At 51.2% G+C, this 19,377-nt stretch overlaps 1 protein-coding gene across 1 annotated transcript; it reads right to left on the bottom strand.

Moving 5' to 3' along the window:
- Positions 1 to 1,053: 1,053 nt before the first annotated feature.
- SH2D2A (SH2 domain containing 2A) lies at positions 1,054 to 9,013 on the bottom strand (the record flags this gene model as incomplete). Its single annotated transcript, XM_084244317.1, is given in 9 exon segments — positions 1,054 to 1,093; positions 1,095 to 1,204; positions 2,762 to 3,073; positions 3,290 to 3,439; positions 6,099 to 6,267; positions 6,522 to 6,611; positions 7,231 to 7,403; positions 8,224 to 8,384; positions 8,980 to 9,013. Coding segments are annotated over 9 exon segments (1,239 nt in total).
- Positions 9,014 to 19,377: the final 10,364 nt, after the last annotated feature.

The raw sequence follows: 19,377 nt of genomic DNA, 5'->3' as shown, positions 1-19,377 counted from the left end.
GGAAGAAATACTTTGCAGAGAGAGGTCTGGGTGTCTTTCAACCCTCAGACCCTTCTACCCCCACTGCAATGGTAGTTCAACCACTTGCCTTCCACAACATGAGAAAGAGAGTCAGAGACAGAAACAGAAGGAGTCTGGAGGACTTGGATCCCTGTGGGGGGAGGTGATTGGCGATGATTTATTAGCCAGACAAGAATCAACAAACAAGTTCTAACATCTGTTCTCGCCAAACCATTCCTCAGACAACAGCAGCATTGGACCAGGGCCCAGACTCAAAGGCTCAGAGGGCCAAGGAAATTAGACTTCAGGAGGAGAAACCTGGGCAGAAGGAAGCAAGAAGGCCCTCGTAGCCCACTTCCTTAGAGGATCACCAATAACTGAGCCATTAGAACTTGGAGACTCTTTGGAGGGATCCAGTGGTATGTCCCTAAGAGGATTGTGTAAGAACTTCAGCTTTCTTTGTGGGGACCCAGATCTGTTGGAGGAGCTTAGCTGGGATGCACAGGTGGGGAACCAGTACCCTCGTAGTGGTGGAACTCTGGATTTCCTCCTGAGGAAATCTCTGATATTTCCTGTGGAGAAGAGTTAGGGATGTGGGGGGAGGAACAGAGCCCTGAATGGGGGAACTAGGAAGCCTGGCTTTTAGTCCTTGACCTTGGCCAAATTACTATCCTTCTCTGGCTTTGTTTCCTTATCTTCACAGTGAGGGAGTTGGACTTGATCTGTGAGGGCAAATGAAATGCCGCTCCTCCTCCTTTCCTCCCTCACCCCCAGCAGACATCACTAATCAATCATGGTGCTCCTTTCTGCTGAGTTCAGATATGACCTTAACATTCTTTCAGTGCAGCGCTCTAGGCAGCCACGAGCAATGGATTGGAGTTGGCATGCAAGGTGACACCTTTTTGCCATCTTCACAATAGATGAAGGCTGAGGTCCTTTCCAGCTTTGATCACCTATGGTTTGTTCCATCCGCATTTCCTGAGAAGGGCATCGGGTGTATGTGAAGGTTTCTGGACCTGATGTTCCAAGTCCTCCCCAGCTCTGACTCACCAGCTACTGAGGAGGTCCCAGGTGGAGCCATGCCTGACCTCTGAAGCACCAGTTTAGAAAGGTTGTGGGGCAGGGTGTGCCCACAGCGGGGCACAAGGGGAGGGCCTTGTCCAGCCACAGAGTTCTCAGAACGCAGTTTCTGTTCACCTGGATTCTGTAAAAAGAAGGACAGTCTTAGGTCACACCCCCTATCCTCTGCTTCTTAGGTCTGCCTGCAGCCTCAAGGGCTAAGACATCCGGTTTTAATAGACACTGGTCTGCAGAGAGGAGCTCATTCATTCATTCAACAAACACAGTACCTACTCTGTGCCAGGCACTGTACTGGGTGGAAACAGATGAACAAATCCCAGCCCCTGCCCTCAGGGATATCACACTGCGCTGGGGCTAGGGGGAGACAGGTGTCCCAAGGATTCAGTGGGCTGACAGGAGTGTACAAAGCACAGTGGATGACCTCTGTGTCAGGGCAGGGAAGTTCTTCCAGAGAAGTCAAATTGATTTTTTCCAATGATTAGACGATGCCTGCTGCTAGGCAGTGAGAGGGTGAATTTTCAGGAAGTGGCAATAGGCAGAGGGATGGGCATGTGCAAACCCTAGGAGGCTCAAAACCACTTGATGTGTTTGGAGAAATGTGACTAGTTCTGGGAGGATGGGAGCAGCCACTATCTTCTTCCCCAAGTATGGAGGGTCTCAGGGGCCAGGCAGCCATTTTTTAGAAAGATCATTCTGGTTTCCTTAGAGCAGAGTGGATCAGAAATAGCAAGATTGGTGGTTAGGAAACCAGTTAAGAAGCTCTTGGAAGAGTCCTGTGAGAAATGATGGGGGCTGAAACTGGGGAAAGGAAAAAATATATTTAGGAAGAGACCCAGCAGAAATTAGTGGCATATGGAAGAGTGGGGGTGAAGAGGGGGGAATTGTTGAGGGGGCCCTAGGATGGGGCCCTTGGGTGCTTGGGGACTTATCACTCCATATAGGGAATAAGGGAGGAAGCAGTTTGGGGGGAAGAGTGAGAGCAAGGACTGGGGGGTGGGGGGGTAGCATTAACAAGGAGAGGCATCTGGGAGGCAGAGTCAGAAGGGGGGGAAGTGCCTAACACTTCTCACGACATAAGATACAGACTGGAACAGACCTGAGAGGACTGCAGAAGCAGGATTGGAGGGGGGGGAAGGGGGAGGGCCAGGAGGAAGGGGATTGCAGGGACCTTCTCCCTGGAGCTCACAGAGGTGACGCAAGGAACTCTAAGTGCTCTACTTGCAGATGGTACGCCCTCTGAAGGCCATGGGAAGGAGCCAGAGTGGGGCAGTCCAAGTTCAGACTGTGGAGAAGAGGGCAGGTGGCGCCATAATGAGGCACAGGGTGAGGTCCCTTTGGGAAGACTCTGAAGAGGACAAGATGGACACAGATCAAAGTACAGGCTGGGGTAGGGGAAAGCTGTAGGGGCCCCTCCTGCCTGGGGCCTCTATTTTCCTCTGTGGAAATAGGAGGGGTGCTCTGAGTAGAGGGAGTGGGGACTCGACAAAAGGGAGGCAGGGGAGTCAGGCTGGGGAGCCAAGAGGGAGCCTTCTGGGCCCCACCCCTTTGTCCTTCCCATGGCAGCTCAACCTTTGACCTTCACCCTGACTCTGGTGTCCACTGAGTACCTTCTCCACCCTCCCGAATCTGGCTTCCAGGAATTCTTCTTGTGGATATAACTTTGCCTTGGAACCCCACTTACCTGGCTTCCTGGGGCAAGCCTGGAGCGGCAATTCCGCACGGCCCCGCGCCATGGCGGGCCCTCGGTCCCTGAGAGCCCCTCCACCTCCGCGTAGATGTTGCTAGGGGCCTCCCCGGGGCTGCCCCGGCCCATGGCATAGAAAGCGATGGGTTCATCAGGCTCGTTGTAGATGGGGTTGGAGGGTTTGGGGGGCGGCGTCGGACGAGGTTTCGGAGGAACCCGACCAGGCCTGGGAGCAGGACTTGTGTAGACTTCCGGGGGCAGCTGAGGCTTGGCGGGAAGGGGAGGCTTGGGTCTGGGCGGCTGCGAGGGCTAGGCGAGAAGGCAAGGCCCGGGAGGAGGGCGGTCAGAGAAACTGAGGAAGGGGCGCTTGAACCCCAGGCCGAGCTCCGCCCCGCCGCCCCGCCCTCCCCGTAGGCCCCGCCCTCCCGCGCCCCCCTCAGGCCCGCCCCTCCCCGCGGGTCTGTTTCGCGGCCGCTCCCCCTCCCTTAGGCGCTGCCTTCTCGCCCAGCCCCTCCAGCTCTGTACCTCTTTGGACTCGCTGGTCTCCTCTTTCTGCGTGGGGGCTGCGGGCCGCTCCTTTTTGAGGACTGAGCTATATTGGGGGTGTGGTTCCTGGTTTTTGCTTCTAGAGTGTGGTTCTTCACTTTTTAGGGGAAGCCCCGCGGGCTGTGGAGTCTGCTGGGAGAGAAGGAAGGTGGGAGGACTTAGATCCGGAGGGATGAGAGGTTGGGGGTGGGGACAGGTGATCCAGGAGGACAAAATTATCTGGCCAATGTGGGAGGAGGGACACAGAAACTTGGCCAGGAAGAGAGGATGGAGATGGCAAAGGGACCAGGGGTTGGGGGAGTAGCTCTAGTCAGGGGCCATATCTAGCATTAAATTTAGTGTCAACTGGAAGAGAGGGCAGGGTCAGTTTCCATTTGTGTCTGGTTGTAAAAATGCAATGAATTGTGTTAGCCTAGAAATTTGGGGTGATAGCTCTCCCAGACAACCAAGTCTGCATTTATTTCTGTAGGTGCCAGAGGAGTAATTTATGGAGATATTTTAGGGGTAGACAGTCTGCACGGGAGAGATGCACTGCATAGTGGTCCCGTGCCTTCCCACAGCAGGTGTGACTTAGCTCAGCATTTAGCCCTAGCTTCATTAATGCTCTGCATGCCGATGCTTCCTGTGGCTTAGGCCGCAGGGCTTTTCTTACTCTTCTGCAATCCACTGAGTGCAGGCCTCCATCTGGAGGTACTTAAGCCTGCTGGCTCCATGGATCTAAATCAGAATCCTTTTCCCCTTCCCCAAGCGCTCCTTGCTCAGACTCTTCTTTGTGAGTTGCACCTCCATAGTATTGCCAAAACACCTTGACACCTCACTCGCTCCACACATGGAGTGGAGCACAAGCCCTATCCCTTCCATTCCCTAGATATCTTTACATCCTCACACTTTTCTCCAGGTCCACAGTCAGACCCCCAGTCAGGCCTCCTAATTCTTCCCCTGCATCATCTTGCCTTGCCAACCCATTCTCCACTCTGCAGAACCACCACCACCCCCCACCCCCGCCAACTTCCCTCAACGGCTGCCTGTTGTTCCAGCTTTATGTCCAAAATCTAGACAGCTTGAGTGGTAAGACCCTTTCAGATCTGGGTCATAGAGCTTGGTCTGTCACAGCTCTGCCTTCAGCTCCCTCAGCATCAGACTTCCCTAAATCTTGTTCCCACAGCTTGGGAATTATCATCTAGTCTTCGAGAACTTCCACAAAAGAGTTGCCCATAGGCAATAGTCCCCACTCTGAACTGACTCCAATCAAGCACCCAGAGACTTCTTGCGCTGGGTATCTCCTCTTGGTTAATATGATGGTCCTTCTGGACTTCCTGGCACTCTTCCTTGACTCGATTTCTTTGCTTGGCTTCCACAGCATTGCCCTCTCCTGGCTTTTCCTCCCTTCTCTGATGGCGCCTTCTCAATTGTCTTTGTAGATTCTTCCCTTAGTTCTTCAAACTCTCAATGCTGGAGACTTGGTATTCCTGTTTTTCCCATCTACTCTCATTACTGAAGGCTTTAGAATCAACCTGTTTTCTACACACTGAGACTCTGTCCCAAACACCGACCCACATATTCCAATTGCCTACTTGACATCATGTGGATATTGAAGGGTATCTCACATGGTACACACTGAAACTGAATCCTAATCTCCCCTGGCCTCAGACGTGCTTCTCCAATAGCCTTCCTCATCTCATCTCAGTAACAACTCCATTTTTTCACACTCCTCACCCAATCCTGCAAAGTATTTGTCAGCTCCACCTTCAACACATCCCCAGCATCTCACCTCCTTACCCTTCTGCCCTTACCACCCTGGTCCAGGCTGCCACCATCTCACTGAAATATTATAGTAGCCTCCCTCTGGGCACCCTTCCCCTCCCAAACTTGATAGATCACATCATTTCTCACCTTGTAACTATCCAGTGCCATCACCTTTCTATCTCCTCTCTTACTTCATCTCTCGCTCCACCCAGGCCAGCTTCCTCACTGCTCTCACTCTTCTTAAAACACATCAAGCACATACCTACCTCAGGGCCTTTGTACCTGCTCTTCCTTCTATCTAGAATGCGTTTCCTCTAGTTGTCTACATGGCTCCCTACTTTACTTTGAGCAGCCTCGTATTCAAATGTCCTCTCACTAGAGCAGCCTTACTGACGAAGGGTGTAAAATAGCCCGGACTCTGTCACTCCTCGTCACTGCTTGATTTTTCTTCTAGTACTTATCGTTTCTGGATATAGGTATTATCTGTTTTTTCCCCCTCTATTATCTGTATTACTTATTCGTTATCTCTCTTTTCCCACCAGAATGTAAGCTCCATGAAGACAAGGTATTAGGGTAAGATTTGTCTACTGCTATCAATACTTTCCCAGTGCCCAGATCAGTGCCTGGCACACAGTGGCTACTTAGAATTTCCTCAATGCCCTCAGGGAGCACTGACCAAGTAAGCTAAATGGAATCCCACTCTGTATTTCCTCTCCCAGCACATTCACACTTGATTCCTATTATTTGTCTTGCTGCTGGTGATAAGCTTTGGGAGTTTGCGACCCATCTGTCTTGTCCATACTCTACTTCCAAGACCTGCCAGCAACCACCTGTGTGACTTGCAGGCCACTCCCAGACCCTCCTGCCTCTGTGTGGTCGGTCAGGCTGGTGTCCCAAGGAGTCCTCCGCAGGACTCAAAGGGTCATCCGCGGGGCTGAGAGAATGCCTGGTGCTAGGTCCTGCGACCTGGGCTCTGCGTGGGGAGCACTGCCTGGGTGCTGGAGTCGGGGTCAGGGAGGGGATGGGGGAAGGGGAGGCGTACCTGGCGCGCGAGGGGCTGGGTGAGCGTCTCCCCGTAGGGGCTGAGTGGGCAGGCGGTGTAGTGCTGCAGCAAGTCTTGCAGCCGCGCGTGGGCGCTGTCTTCACCCAGCACCACGTGGCGTCCGTCCCCAAGCTGGGCCAGTAGGAAGTGGCGGCAGCAAGTACGGCTCCTGGGGGGCGCCATTCGGGGTCAGACGTGCTCCTTCTCCTCGACCCCGGCCACCAGTTCAAGGAGCGACCCCACCCCGCCCCGCGCCGCAGCCCTCCCCGCCCCCCACCAGCAGCCTGCAGCGAGTGAAAAGCCTCGCCGGGGCGAGGGGTGGGTAAGAAGTGCTGCCCCCACGTCCGTCAGCACCGAGCCCCGCCCCTTCTCCAGCCCGAAGTCCCGCCTCCAAGCCGCCGGGCGCGAGGCCCCGCCCCTCACCTGTAAGTCAGCACAAAGGTCACGGCGCTTTCGCTGAATCGCACCAGGTAGCATCCCTGAGGCTGGGTCTCCAGCAGCCTCTCGGCCTCCCTGCGGGTGACAGCGAAGAGTGGAACGCAGCTCTAATTCTTCCAGCCTCGACCCCTCCTGCCCTCCTCTCCTGCGGGGCCCCTTGCCCCACTCTCTGCCCGTGGCTCGAGAAGGTCGAAGTGGGAGAGGATGTGGCAGTGCTCTCCCGCGGCCGCGCTGGGTGTGGACGGTCCTGCCATTCCCACATCCTTCCTGGCTTCCTCCTGGAAGGGCGGGCTGGGGGCTGGGGGCTCGGGCTGCAGTCACAGGACGAGATGGACTACTGGATTGCAGAGGGGAACAGGAGATCCAGGAGGAGTGAAACTCGAAAGTGAAAGAGGGGGAAGGACTGGAGAGAGGAACGTGAGGACAGGGCTGGAGAGAGCCGGAGAGAAAAATGAAGGGAGAGACAGAGAGGTGGAAACTGAGGACTAGATGCCCGAGGAGGAGAATCGAGCCTATGGGGGAAAACAGAGGCACAGAGGAGGTTGGGCTAGACCCCCCAGGAGAGATGCCTCAGCGAATGGCCTGGAAAACACCAGCAGTCATACCTGGGACTTGTTGCTTTAGGATTGACTGGCCACAAGCCCCAGGATGTGTCCTTGTCACTCATGGGCCTGTTTACTCCCCTGTGACTCACCTCCGGGTGATGAAGCCATGAAACCAGGTGGGGGCTGCCCCGTGCTGCAGGAGCCAGTGGGCCTGGGTCTTTTGGAACCAAGCCCGGGTCTCAGCTTGCAGGGAGAGGCCTCCTTCCCTGGGCACCTCCTCAGCCTGCCCAGTGTCCTCTGGCTTGGAGGCAGCTCCGGGGACCTGGAGAGATGCCTGGATAGGGGACGGGTTTAAGGAAGGGGAAGAACTTTTGCTTAGTGGGCCTTGTCCTGACTCTAAGCCAGCTGCCACCTTCCTATCCTCTTACCCAACTGCTCCTAGGCCTGGGAAAGAACCTCCTGGAAAGAACTCTCATCCTAGTTGCTTATTTTGGGGTATAATTGCCCAGAAAATCCTTCCCAAGTTCTAACTTAAATCACTTTCAGCTCCAGCTGTTTGTTTCTGGAGACTATCCTTCCATTTCCCTCTGGCTCTGAGGGACTTTAATCTAATAGCAACGAGCTGGTATATAGTGCTTAAGTAGGGGTGAGACAGAGATGAACAGAAAGCACTTCTCGACCCGAGGGATGAGGGAGATGCTGTACCAGGTAACCCCAGAGACCAAATAAGGTCTGGATTGAATGGGTTTGAAGGGAGGATTTCCTGATGACCAGTCGGTAAGAACTGAGACACTAGGCCAAGAAAGGCCATGTACAGAAATGCAGAAGCCTGCTTCTGGGCCTCACTGTGCTGTTCCCTGCTCACCTGTGGACTCAGTCTGAGCTTCCCAAGGGCAGAAGAACAGTGGGTATGAATGGTCAATTTGGCAGATGAAGGAGGTACAGCTCTCCTCCTTCCCCCACTCTGGGCCCCAGATCGTTCCTGTGCTCTCCCCATTGGCCTTTGTCCATCAGTCCTTATGTTATAGAGCAACCCCGATATTAAACGGGTTCCTGGTAGGCTTTGTGGACTTCCTTTTCCCCCTAACACTTACTCATGGAAGGGGGCAAGCAGATGAGGGCGCTGCATTGTTCCTACTCACCGCAGCCTGGACAACAAGGTTCCTGGAGATGGGTTCTGCCTCTTTGGTTTTCAGGGCCTGGAGTCTGGGTCCCGGAAGTAGTTCCACACCCTGACAGCTCCGGTGGGTCAGGCTCACTGGCTGGAAGGTGCTGAAGGTTGGGGCAGGGACGTTTCGGCTCCCTGTGAGCATGAAGAGGACAGCTGGACTTTCTCAGTGAGGGATGCCTTTCTGTCTCTGCTGCCCACCCCTCCCCCAGGCTAAGAGGGGCCCTGTAGGCCTCTGACGAGGGCCGTGGAGGAGAGGGACAGTTAAGACTTCAGGAGAAATGCTGGAGGGACAACGGGGAGGATATCTCAGGGAGGAGTAAGGAGCCAAGGAGGTACAGAGCCCCTGGCTCACAGAGGGCTTGCAGGAGAAATGGGCACTGGGAATGCAGTGGGAAGTCAGCAGTCTTTCTGATGGCTGTGGGGGGACAGGTTTCTTTGGGGCAAGTGCCCCTTCTGGCACAAACTCCTCTGTCTGCTACCCGCTCATTCTCCTGCTTCTTCCTCCCTCCTTTCCAAGAACCACTCATGGGACCCTGTCACCGTTGTCCTCAGGATTGAGTGGACCTGAAGCCCCAGGGAAGAAGTGGGGTATGGGCACCCTGCCAATCAGCCTTGCCAGAGCTGGGGCCCCTCATGCCTCAAGTGGGAGCTTAGATCTGGGAGAGGGCCCAGGGGAGTGGGGGTCTTGATGTTCCCTCCCACCCACATTGTCTACCTTCACACTTACCTTGGGGGCCTATCTGGGCGAGGGAGAACTCCATGGGCAGCCTAAGAAGGGAGCTCCCAGCAGGGTATATGTAGGTGCTCTCCAAAGGTGAGCACACTCAGCAACTAATTGCTTCTCTCACCCCAGCCCCGGGGGGCAGGAAGTGTCGCCTCACCCACAGCCCTAGCCCTGGCAGAGGACCCACGTCATGGAAAGCCTAAGACAGTTGTCCCTCCCCCGGAAGCCAGGCAGTTAAAGGTGGTGGTGGTGGTGTGATGATGGGTGTTGTGTCACTTTGTATTTGGGTGTTGGGAGGGCCTTACTGTTCTCTGACTGAGGTCCCTTCTGAGTCTTTCTCCAGCACTCCCCAGGCAGGCCTCTCTCCCTCTCTCTCTCTCTCTCTCTCTCTCTCTCTCTCTCCCTCTCTCTCTCTCTCTCTCTCTCCACCCCCCCTTCTCTTCTGAGCAGTGGAAAGGGAAATGTTCGCTTCAGAAGGAAGGGGCTCAGGTGCCATAGAGATTCATACTCAGGATTATGCTCTTAGGACATTCAAGGAGGGAATGGGGAAAAGTTGCTATAGGAAGGATGTGGGTCAGACTTCTTGCAGGACTTTTTGAGGTGATATGAAATCTGTGAAGACCAGGGGGTAAGAGGAGGGGGCCTGGCTTCACCCTCCTGCAGATAATGGAGCTGGGTTAGGCAAAACCAGGCAATGCTGGAGGAGGGGAGAGAGACTCTCCTCCAACTAAGCAGGTCATTGTTGCAGCAACACTGTTAATGACATCAGTGCTGAAGTCTTCAACTCACAATGTGCTTATGCCTCCTGTAACAGGAGAACGAGCCCATTTCCCTCTCTTACAATCCTCACAAAGTAGGAAGGAGAGAGGGAACATTCTCCATTTTCCAGAATGGGAAACTGAACTCAGTTTACCTTAGTCAGGGTCTTCTAGTGTCTCAGATGTTGGTGGCAGAGTTGGGACTTGAAACTAGATCTTTCTTACTAAATGAACATATTGCAAAATGTTCTGGGGCACCCCTTCCTGCATCCCCACCCCCACTGCTAGCACATAAGAGACCAAAACCATTTGCCCATATGCATAAAGTTAATGAAGCCTTTGCAAAAATCTATTGCCTGCAGGTAAAACCAGCCTTTTCAATCCCCCATTAATGACTAAGAAGCCAGATAAAGAAGGTTTCAACAATAGGTATCCGGACTTGCAACTCTACAGTGCCTTGCTCAAAAAAGAAGAGATGAAGCTCTAACATTTGCCTGCCTCTGCACATGGATAGCATCAAAATATCCTTAGGTCAAAATAACTTAAGACCAGAAACCACCCTGTCAAGATTTACATTCTTAATGTCAGTGACTCACTGTTCCCACCTATATAAACTAAATTCAAACTTGTGTTAATTGGAACAGAGCTCACAGGCTAAAATCCATGAGATAGATAGCAATCCTAGGACTTTAACTTGCACTCCAATCAGCTCAAGTCACACAATAGGGCTCTGGTAAAGGTGGCAGTGGTTTGGGAAATTAGGAGACAATGAAAAGAATCTCAGGGGGATATAAGTTTGTGTCTAACATAGTGTCTCTCTTTGTATTCAACTCTTACACTACAATGTAGGGCTTACATTTATTCTGTAGAGAAATCCTTACTTGTTCTCCAAGAATGGAGTCATGAGTTCAATGAGTCACATTGCCTCTTTCAAGGTGGAAGTCAAAGGTGTTTTTCTCAATGACTGAGGCAAGAGGTGGAAAAACCTTTAATCCCTCATGGTTACAACTAGTTCAGAGAATCTGATTACTATTTATCATCTTCCTTGTCTACTACTTATTCTAGATGCCCCGCCTTCTGTTTTACTTCATCTAGTGTGGGGTGGCCCAGAACTTCATTTTCCAAATGTGTAGACCCATAGCTGCCTTACCCTTGTTATCGTGACTTCCTATTAACAGTCACCAGGCATGAAAGTGCTTAGAGATGCCCCAGAGGGTCCCTGGTTACAAGGCATTCTCCTCCCTGCCCCCCAGTGTGAGGGGGCAGATATCTTAGCTTGTGGTAACTATGATTGATTATCCCAGTCAATACAGGAACTTTCTTCCTTTCCTTATTGGTTCACTGCATCAAAAACCCGAAGTGGTAGTTACAGCTTCCAGTTTACTGGAATTCTTAATATGTCTTCCAGTAGAAATCTTTTCCCTCTGTTAACTGGGACATTTAACTAGATCCAAAGAGTAGGGTCAAGGGAAGCACAAATTGGCAACTAAGTCACTGGATGTAATAGAGAAGGGAGTGATTCTTAATTCCAGTTCTTGCTTCCAAGATCTGTATTTTCTGGTTGTAGGGGACTATGTGCTAGTATCTCCTCCCCCCTTCCTATGTTGAAACTCTAGCCCCTAATAAGATGGTATTAAGGGATGGGTTCTCTGGGAGGTAATAAGGTCAAGAGGGTGAAGCTTCATGATGGGGTTAGTGACCCCTCCAGAACTGTGAGAAGTAAATGTTGTTTAAGCCACCATCTGTGGCATTCTTTTTTTTTTTTTTTAAAGATTTATTTATTTATGCATACAAGACCTGGGGTACAGGCTAGAGGTGCAGGGGATGAGAGGATTCACCAGAGACAGAGTGGGGAACAGAACAGGCAGACTGACTGAAATACACTGCTGAGGGGAGCAGCGCGTGAGCCAGGAGAGGTCTGCAGTGCCATGTGAGTAGCTCCCTGGCCAGCCAGGGATCAAACTCGTGTTGCAGAGGCTGCAGATCGCTTCATAGTGCTGTGCTTAACCCCTTGTGTCACCAGGGAGGCCTCATCTGTGGCATTCTTATTGTAGCAGCCCAAGTGTACCATAAGCATTAGTTAAGGCATATATCCTGTGCTGGAGGAGAGAGGTCCAACCCCACAAAGCGTTGTTCTTTCGATGGTGTCTTCCTGAGATTTTGATTGGCCATTCTATCAAACCTGATAATTCTGGATAATGGGATAAGACCAGTAATCCTGTGGTCATGTACCCATGGTTGTACTTCTTTGCTGTAAAATGAATTTTTTGGTTTGAGGCGCTGTGATGTCAGACACAATATTGAGAGAGCAGGGCATTCTGTAAGCACATGGGTGGTGATCCCAGGGTTTGTTAATTCTGGCAGGGACATATCACTGCTCCCTCAAAGGGGAGAGGGGTCTGATATAATCAGCCTCCTACCATGCAGCTGGACATTTTCTTTTCCCATTTTCTTTTCATCAGTAGGGCTCAGTGTCTGTCTCTGCTGCAAACAGAGAGCTACTCAGCAGTAGCTCTCAACCATGGTATGAGGGTATCTGTGATCTCGAGACCAGACAAAGCCTCCCTCTTTCTACTAAATCCACTATGCTTGTTACCCCCTTGTGCCAGTGCTGGGGTGACTAGTCTGAAGAGAAAGACTAGCTGACAGCCACAAGATGTCTTATTTCCCACTGGTTGTTCACTACTTTCTCCTGACTGATGCTCAACTGGTGGACATTAATGAGGCCCAAAGATCTGCATCTTTGTGTGCACTTCCATCTACCAGGTCTGGGACTAGGATAAGGCAAGTGAAGCACCTTGCACTTGAAATTTAAGAAGTCACTCGCTCTCAGCATTGTTGAAATGCACCCCAGTCCTGGCCTTACCATAAAACTTACTCCCCACCACCACTTCCTTTTCTCCAATCTTTCCTTATTATTTTTTCCAGGACTCTCACCAACTGAACAAGTAGTTTGCCATTTCCCAGTACTTCATATAATCTTTATTATGGACTATCTCTCCCTAGATACAAAATGGATGACCAAGTCATACTTGTAGTTCTTACCCCTGGGAGGATTTCCCTTTACCCCTGTCCTGCTGGGACACACTGTGTGGGACCATAATGCTGTGTGGGCCAACATATCATGCTGGTACATGTGTTGGTGGTTATAGGGAATCCCAAGAGGTCATCAATGAAGCAGCAGCAGCAGCAATACAGTAGAGGTAGGTGATTTCAGAATCTGGACCACTTGTTTATGCAAATTGCTTATGCTTTCTGGAGTGGCTCAAGCCATGTCCACATATATCCTTTCATTCACATAATGGATACTGCTCTGCCTGTCCAACTTTATGACTCAGTGGACCAATAACATTCAACTTATGTTGGGCAGCTCAGTTTGAATGGTCATTTGATGTCCATTGTTGGGCACTCAACTCCTACCAGGACACAACAGGAGCATATCAGGAGATGTTTTTCAGATGTAGTTCTTTGTTATTGAGGAAATGACTTTGCTGTAGAGCCCTGGGTGCGTGCTGCAATCCCCCATCAGAGTGTGCCTCAGATTCCACCCTGCATCCTGTCCACACCACATTCCTAGCACATTGGACCCACTGGACCCACAGCCCAAGAAACAAAGCAGCCTATTCTAGCCTGGGTCTGCAGCGGGACCTTTCTACCCTGGGACTCTCTGGATGTTGGCAGCCTTGTGCTTCATCCAACAACTAGTGTGAAGTGATATTCTCAAGTGCAGCAAATCATGCCCCCCAATTCCAATGAGGCCAAATATATTCTGTGCCTCTTTCTTAGGGCTAACAAGTATAAGGTGCTGTCCCTTGTTTCTTAGAGCAAGACCAGGGCTAAGTTCCAGACCAGGGACTTAGGAAAGAAGGTGGTAAGGGGTGTGTGAGGAGGCCTGTGTCTGATACAGCAAGGATAATACCAGTGTCTTTTTTCACTGGGTTGTTCCTAAAATCTGCTTCCAGGGAAAAAAACAGATGACTTTTCACTTTCACCACACTGCCCTCTGTGCCTTTCTTTATTAGTAGCCCACCATGACTTCGTATAATTCGTTATTATTTACTAATTACCAAATAGAGGGTTGGTCTTGCTTTGAGTATTACCTGGAATCATTTTTCAGGTGAGGACACAGAAATCAAGGTCCAGTCTCACAATGAGAACATCCATTTGGATGTGGGCTGGCTGACACAGGACTCTAGCCCGGAGTGGGGAGGGGAGATTATACCCCTGACGTCCCAACTGTGTCAATGAGTGGGTGCCGGCCATGCTCAGTGCCTCCCCCATACGAACTTATGCACCCTCACAGCAGATCTATGAATCAGTGTTCTGTCATCTCCTTGTTACAGACGGGGAATCTAAGACTTAGGGAAGTTAAGCAACTTGCCACTGTCACACCATTGGGACGTGGGCATTAGTTGGCATTGGAACCAAGCAGTCTGGCTTCTGACTGTGGGATCCGAACTACTAGCCAACAGATGCCGGGGAGTTAGGGGCCTGTGCCCACTCAGAGGGCGGCTCTGTGATTGTTTTCCTGCTGAGGAACTTCGTGTTAAATTCCCCAAAGGAGACCAGGAAAGAAGCAGGATGTTCGGGCCTGTATGGGATTTCTCTTGAGAAGTACACTCAGTGCATTCAAGTTTACGAAACCAGAAGTCAGGAAGCTTTTCAAACTACCAGTCAAAACTCCACCTTTTTGGTAATCCATACTTTCAGTAATTTCAGCCCCCAACATAGACTTGTTTGCAGAACTGTAGTAGTTCTGCAGGTGGTGTTTCCTCAGCAGAGCATCATGTGGGCTGCTCCCAAAGCAGGCTCTGCCCACTGCTTCAACACACTTGGTGATAACTGCAACCTTTAAAGTGGGATCACCCACTCTGTCTGAAGCCTGGGCCCAGGCCAACAGCCCTGACCAGTGGGCGTTTGGCTCCGCCCCAAAGCCAGCTGGCTCCTCTCACAATTGGGTGGAGACACAGACTGTGGGGAATCCCCCATGTGCCTCAATATGTCACTCGTGATGTCACCAGCGCCTGGTGAACTTGGGTGCTTGTCAGTTGCCTCATCTGGAAAATGGAAAATGGATAAAAAAACACCTTTCTGGAAGGTGGCTGTGGGTTCCATTAATAAAAAACCAAGCCCCATAGAGGGCCTGTCTGATACTAGGATTTGCGTGGTATTTTGTTCCCTGCTCTTCTGCAAGGCCAAAACACCTGATGGGAGGCTTGAACCACTGTCACTTTGTGGTTGGAGCAGAGGCTCAGAACTCAGGTCTCCCTCTGGCTGGGCTTAGGGTTCTGAGTTCTGGTTTCTCCCCGTTTCCTGGCATGATGCCAGCCTAATAACAGGAAAAACACAGGAATAGCTGTACAAGATGGTTGTGTGCTGGTATTCCCCTCCCAGAACCCTCTCCCTGAGTTACCAACTATATTGATTCTCGAGATGCCACAACAGATTCCCACAAGATGAAATTTTCTCACAGTTCTGGAAGTCCAAGATCAAGGTGCCAGCAGGTGGGTTTCTGGTGAGGACTCTCCTGGCTTTGTGGATGGTGCCACTCATGTACTCTTTCCTCCATACTTACTCCCTGTGGTGTGTGTGTGGGGGAGTATCTCAGGTGTTTACTCCTCTTCTTAGAAAGACACTAATCATATGGGACTGGGTCCCACCTTTTGACCTCATTTAACCTTAAATACTTCTTAAAAGATCCTTTCTCCAAATACAGTCACTTTGGGAGTTGGGGCTTCATCATATGAATTTTGAGGGGACACAATTTAGCCCATAATAAGATGTCAACCTCCATCCTGTGCCCTCAGGGGGTCTCCTCCTATGTCATATAGGACCACAGAGGAGACTCAAGCAGCTGTGTCCAGAGTCGTGTACTTCTGCCTGGACCATAGGGAGAGAGAGCTATTCTCACTGGGGGGACGGAGGAAGGAGGCTGAGCTGGGCTGGGCCTTGATAAATCAAGGGTGGAGAGTGTGTCCCTGGCACAGTCTGGGGCCATGTTAAGGTCACACTGGGTCAGATCTGTCTGCTGTCCTTACTTCTCTTCCTTTCTCTGGGTACTCATGGACTGTGTATACTGCTAGAACTTTCCTCAGGGTGAATTTGTTGTCAGTGAATCGCATCAGGGCAAAGGAAAAGGCAGGCTGGTGTCAGTGTGATTCAAGTGCAGGGCAAGGAATCCTGCGGCTGCAGGCCCCCTGCATTGTTTGCTCCGGATGGTGCAGTTGGTGCTAGTAGTGCCCATGGAGGGGGGACAGGAGGGATGTTGGGGAGCAGGCGGGATCCCTGGAGGTTGTGACTGGAGAGTCAGGCTCCAAGACTGCCTGGGAGAAATGCAGAGAATCCTGGAAGGACACTCCAGATGATCTGAGGGAACTTTGAAGCTGAGGGTGTCAGACACCAGGGGGGCTGAGGGTCAGAACTGGAAGATATACAGGGAACATAGAACTTTGTAGACTCTAGGGGTGGAACTAGAGGTCTAGAGGGAATGGGGAGATTTAAGATTCTAACTTTCTCTTGTCCATCATGGCCCGGAGTACAGACTTTGTGGCCAAGAAGGCGCTATGGTCACCTGGTCTGCAGATTTCCTGGTGCAGACTGGGGACTGAGCGCCTCATTTGTGAGTCCCCATAGCCTCCCCAAGGAGGAGACAGGTGACTCTGCAGATGTCTTGAGTGAAATATCATGACGTGAGGGGAGCGCTAGATTTTTCGTTTGACGGAGGAGTTAAACTGAGGCCGAGAGAAGTTAATCACCATTAACTTGCTTGAACAAATTAGCAAGTAGGCGTAAGATTCAGTTCCTGTCTGGCTCCAAAGGGAGTGTTGATTTCCTCTCTGCACTCTCTGCCCCTGGCTGATTTGCTCTCATTGACTCATTGAGCAGCTATTGAAAACCTATATTGTACTGGAGTGTGATAGTTTCAAGACAAGAAAAATAAATAAGACAGGAAGGTACAAGACATTTATAGGCAAACTCAGATGATACAGAATGGTAAGAACAAAACTGGCACTTGGGGCCTAGGATAGGGTTGCATGTGGGAGCAGGAAGAAAGGCTGCAGAGAGGAGGCAGTAGTTGAGAGAGCTGGTTTGCAGGTGGTTGAGAGAGTGCCAGGTGACCCATGGGAAGGAGAGTGGGGGGTGCTCTGTGTGGAGGGAGCAAAGTGATGAGGACAGTGAGGTTTAGAGTTGCAAAGCCTCTGCAGATGGCCTGAGTGCACAGGGGCTGGGAGAGAATCGAAGCAGCTAAGAGACTGACCTGTCTGGGAGCTTTGTCTGTAGCTGGGTGCAGTGGGGGGCATCGAGGGGCTTTCCCAGGGAAGCGATGGGAATGGCTGTTGCACTCTGGCTTCGTGCACAGCTCTGTGAGGGTCATCACGGTCCATTTCCATGCCTCCTATCCAGCAGACCGCTTGCTCCTCCTCATGGGCAGGGCCTGGTTTTGCTCAGCTTTGTGACTCCTTCGTCTCCCATGGGACCCACTGCAGACAGGTATCCTGCACAGCACTCCATGCTCAAGGCAGTTTGGCACTGGGTCAGTGGCTGTCCAAGTCACCATCCCTGCCCATGAGGACTCCAGCCACCCCTGGGCAGAACCTCTTAGCCTGGTGCAGGGCACCTTGTAGGCAGTGGGACATGGTGGGGACAGATCCGACTTTGAACCCCAGCTCTGTCATTTATTAGTTGTGGGACAGTGGGAAAGTTGTTTCATTTCTTTAAGGCTCAGTTTCCTCATCTGTGAAAAACAAACAAACAAACAAACAACCCAAAACATTATCTGCAAAAAAAAAGTCAAAGCAAAAAAAAAAAAAATACTAGCTGCAATAGTGTGAACCCAGCAGACAGGTTTGTGTTCCAGTGTGTGTGGAGTGTAGACTTGGAGAAGGTGCTCAATATATTTTAGGCATAATAATCATCATCTGTAATAGATGCCACGGTCCTGACTCCTGGCCTGCTGTCTCTCAGCTCTAACACCCCCCACCCGGCGCCGCGGTCCCCCTTCCTCACTCTGCTGTCAGGCCTGGGCTGAAACTGCCAACCGCAGCAGTTAGGTTCTTGCACTGGGCAGATCTGCTACAGGGACACGGGAGGACTAGCTTCTTCCTGTTTGCTTCCTTTCAATGTTGGCCCCCAGCTGGGAGACAGCTCCTCCAAAGTCTCACTCCCATGTCTCTGGGAACCTGTCCCCAAGTTTATAGACTCTGACGACCCAACCTCACCTATTTGCTCTCCCACTCTCAGGGTGGGAGCAAGATCTGTGTTACTCAGTGTTCTTGTTTTGCTTTTCAGCCCTCCACAAAATTGAAGTCAGTCCCTTATATGCAATGCTCTCTGTGGAAATACCTAACATGGCTTCTGTTTCCCTAAGGAGACTCCTGGCTCTGGTGCCATGGCCTGTATGGCGGCAGACACTAGGCGCCCTGTGGATGGTGCAGAGAAGGAAGGGCATGATACTGGGAGTCTCCGAGACCAAAGGGGGGTTAAGTCCCAGCAGAGTGCAGGAGGGTGATGGGCAGCATGATGCAAGCTGGCGGGAAGAGGGAGTCTAGACTTACTGAATCACAGCTTTGATAGTGGACTGGGGCAGATCATGATGCTGGAGAGGCAGGTTGCAACGAGAAGCGAAAGGCTTACCTGGCAGGGAAGATGCAATTTATTTATTTATTTATTTGTTTGTTTGTTTATTTATTTATTTATTTTTTTTTAAAGATTTATTTTATTTACACAAGAGCTGGGGTACAGGCCAGAGTCACTGAAGGGTGAGATACAGAGCTGGGAGCAGAACAGGCAGACGGAACAAAAATACTGATGAGGGGAGCAGTGGACGAGGCAGGAGAGGTCTGCCTCACCATGTGGCATTCTCCCTGGCTGACTGGGAACAAACCGGCACTGCAGAGGCTGGGGACAGCTTCACAGCGCTGCCCTCAACCTGCTGCGCCAGCAGGGAGGCCCTGAAAAAGATTTATTTCATTTGTTTATGCATACAACAGCTGGGGTATAGGCCAGAAGTGCGGTGAGAGGATTCACCAGAGACAAAGTGGGGAGCAGAACAGGCAGATCTACTGAACTACACTGCTGAGGGGAGCAGCAGGCAAGACAGGAGAGGTCTGCTGTGCCATGTGGATTGCTCCGTGGATGGCCAGTGATCAAACTTGTGCTGCAGAGGCTGCGGATGGCTTCACAGTGCTGAGACTTAAACTCTTGCGTTCCCGGGGAGGCCCAGAAGATGCAATTTAAAGATGAGAGGGGACAATTCAACTACTAGGCCTCTGTCCAGTGTAGGGAGTAAAAGGGGCTGGATTTTTGGCAAAGTGTGTTTTGCCATTCAGATCACAGATGCATCGCCTCTAAAGTGGATTTAAAAAACACACAGTTGATCTTTGAACAACTCAGGCATTAAGGGCCTCTAAATCATGGAAAATTCAAGGAGAATTAATAGACAATTTTCCATATCTTCAAATTCAACCAACTGACAGCCATGGTTGGTTGAATCTGTGAATGCAGAGCCCGCAGATGGAAATCCATGTGTAAGTGGATTCGCGTACTTCAAACCTGTGTTGTTCTAGGGTCAGCTTCATAAGCTCTGGGCACAGCCCGCACAGCGGCGTCAGGAATGACTGCAATAGGACGCTATTCTGAGTAG

The sequence above is a fragment of the Talpa europaea genome (assembly GCF_964194135.1).
Source record: "Talpa europaea genome assembly, chromosome: 9".
In the NCBI taxonomy this organism is placed as follows: Eukaryota; Metazoa; Chordata; class Mammalia; order Eulipotyphla; family Talpidae; genus Talpa; species Talpa europaea.
The sequence above is the reverse complement of the archived record's forward strand: the minus strand, read 5'-3'. Positions and strand labels throughout refer to the sequence as shown.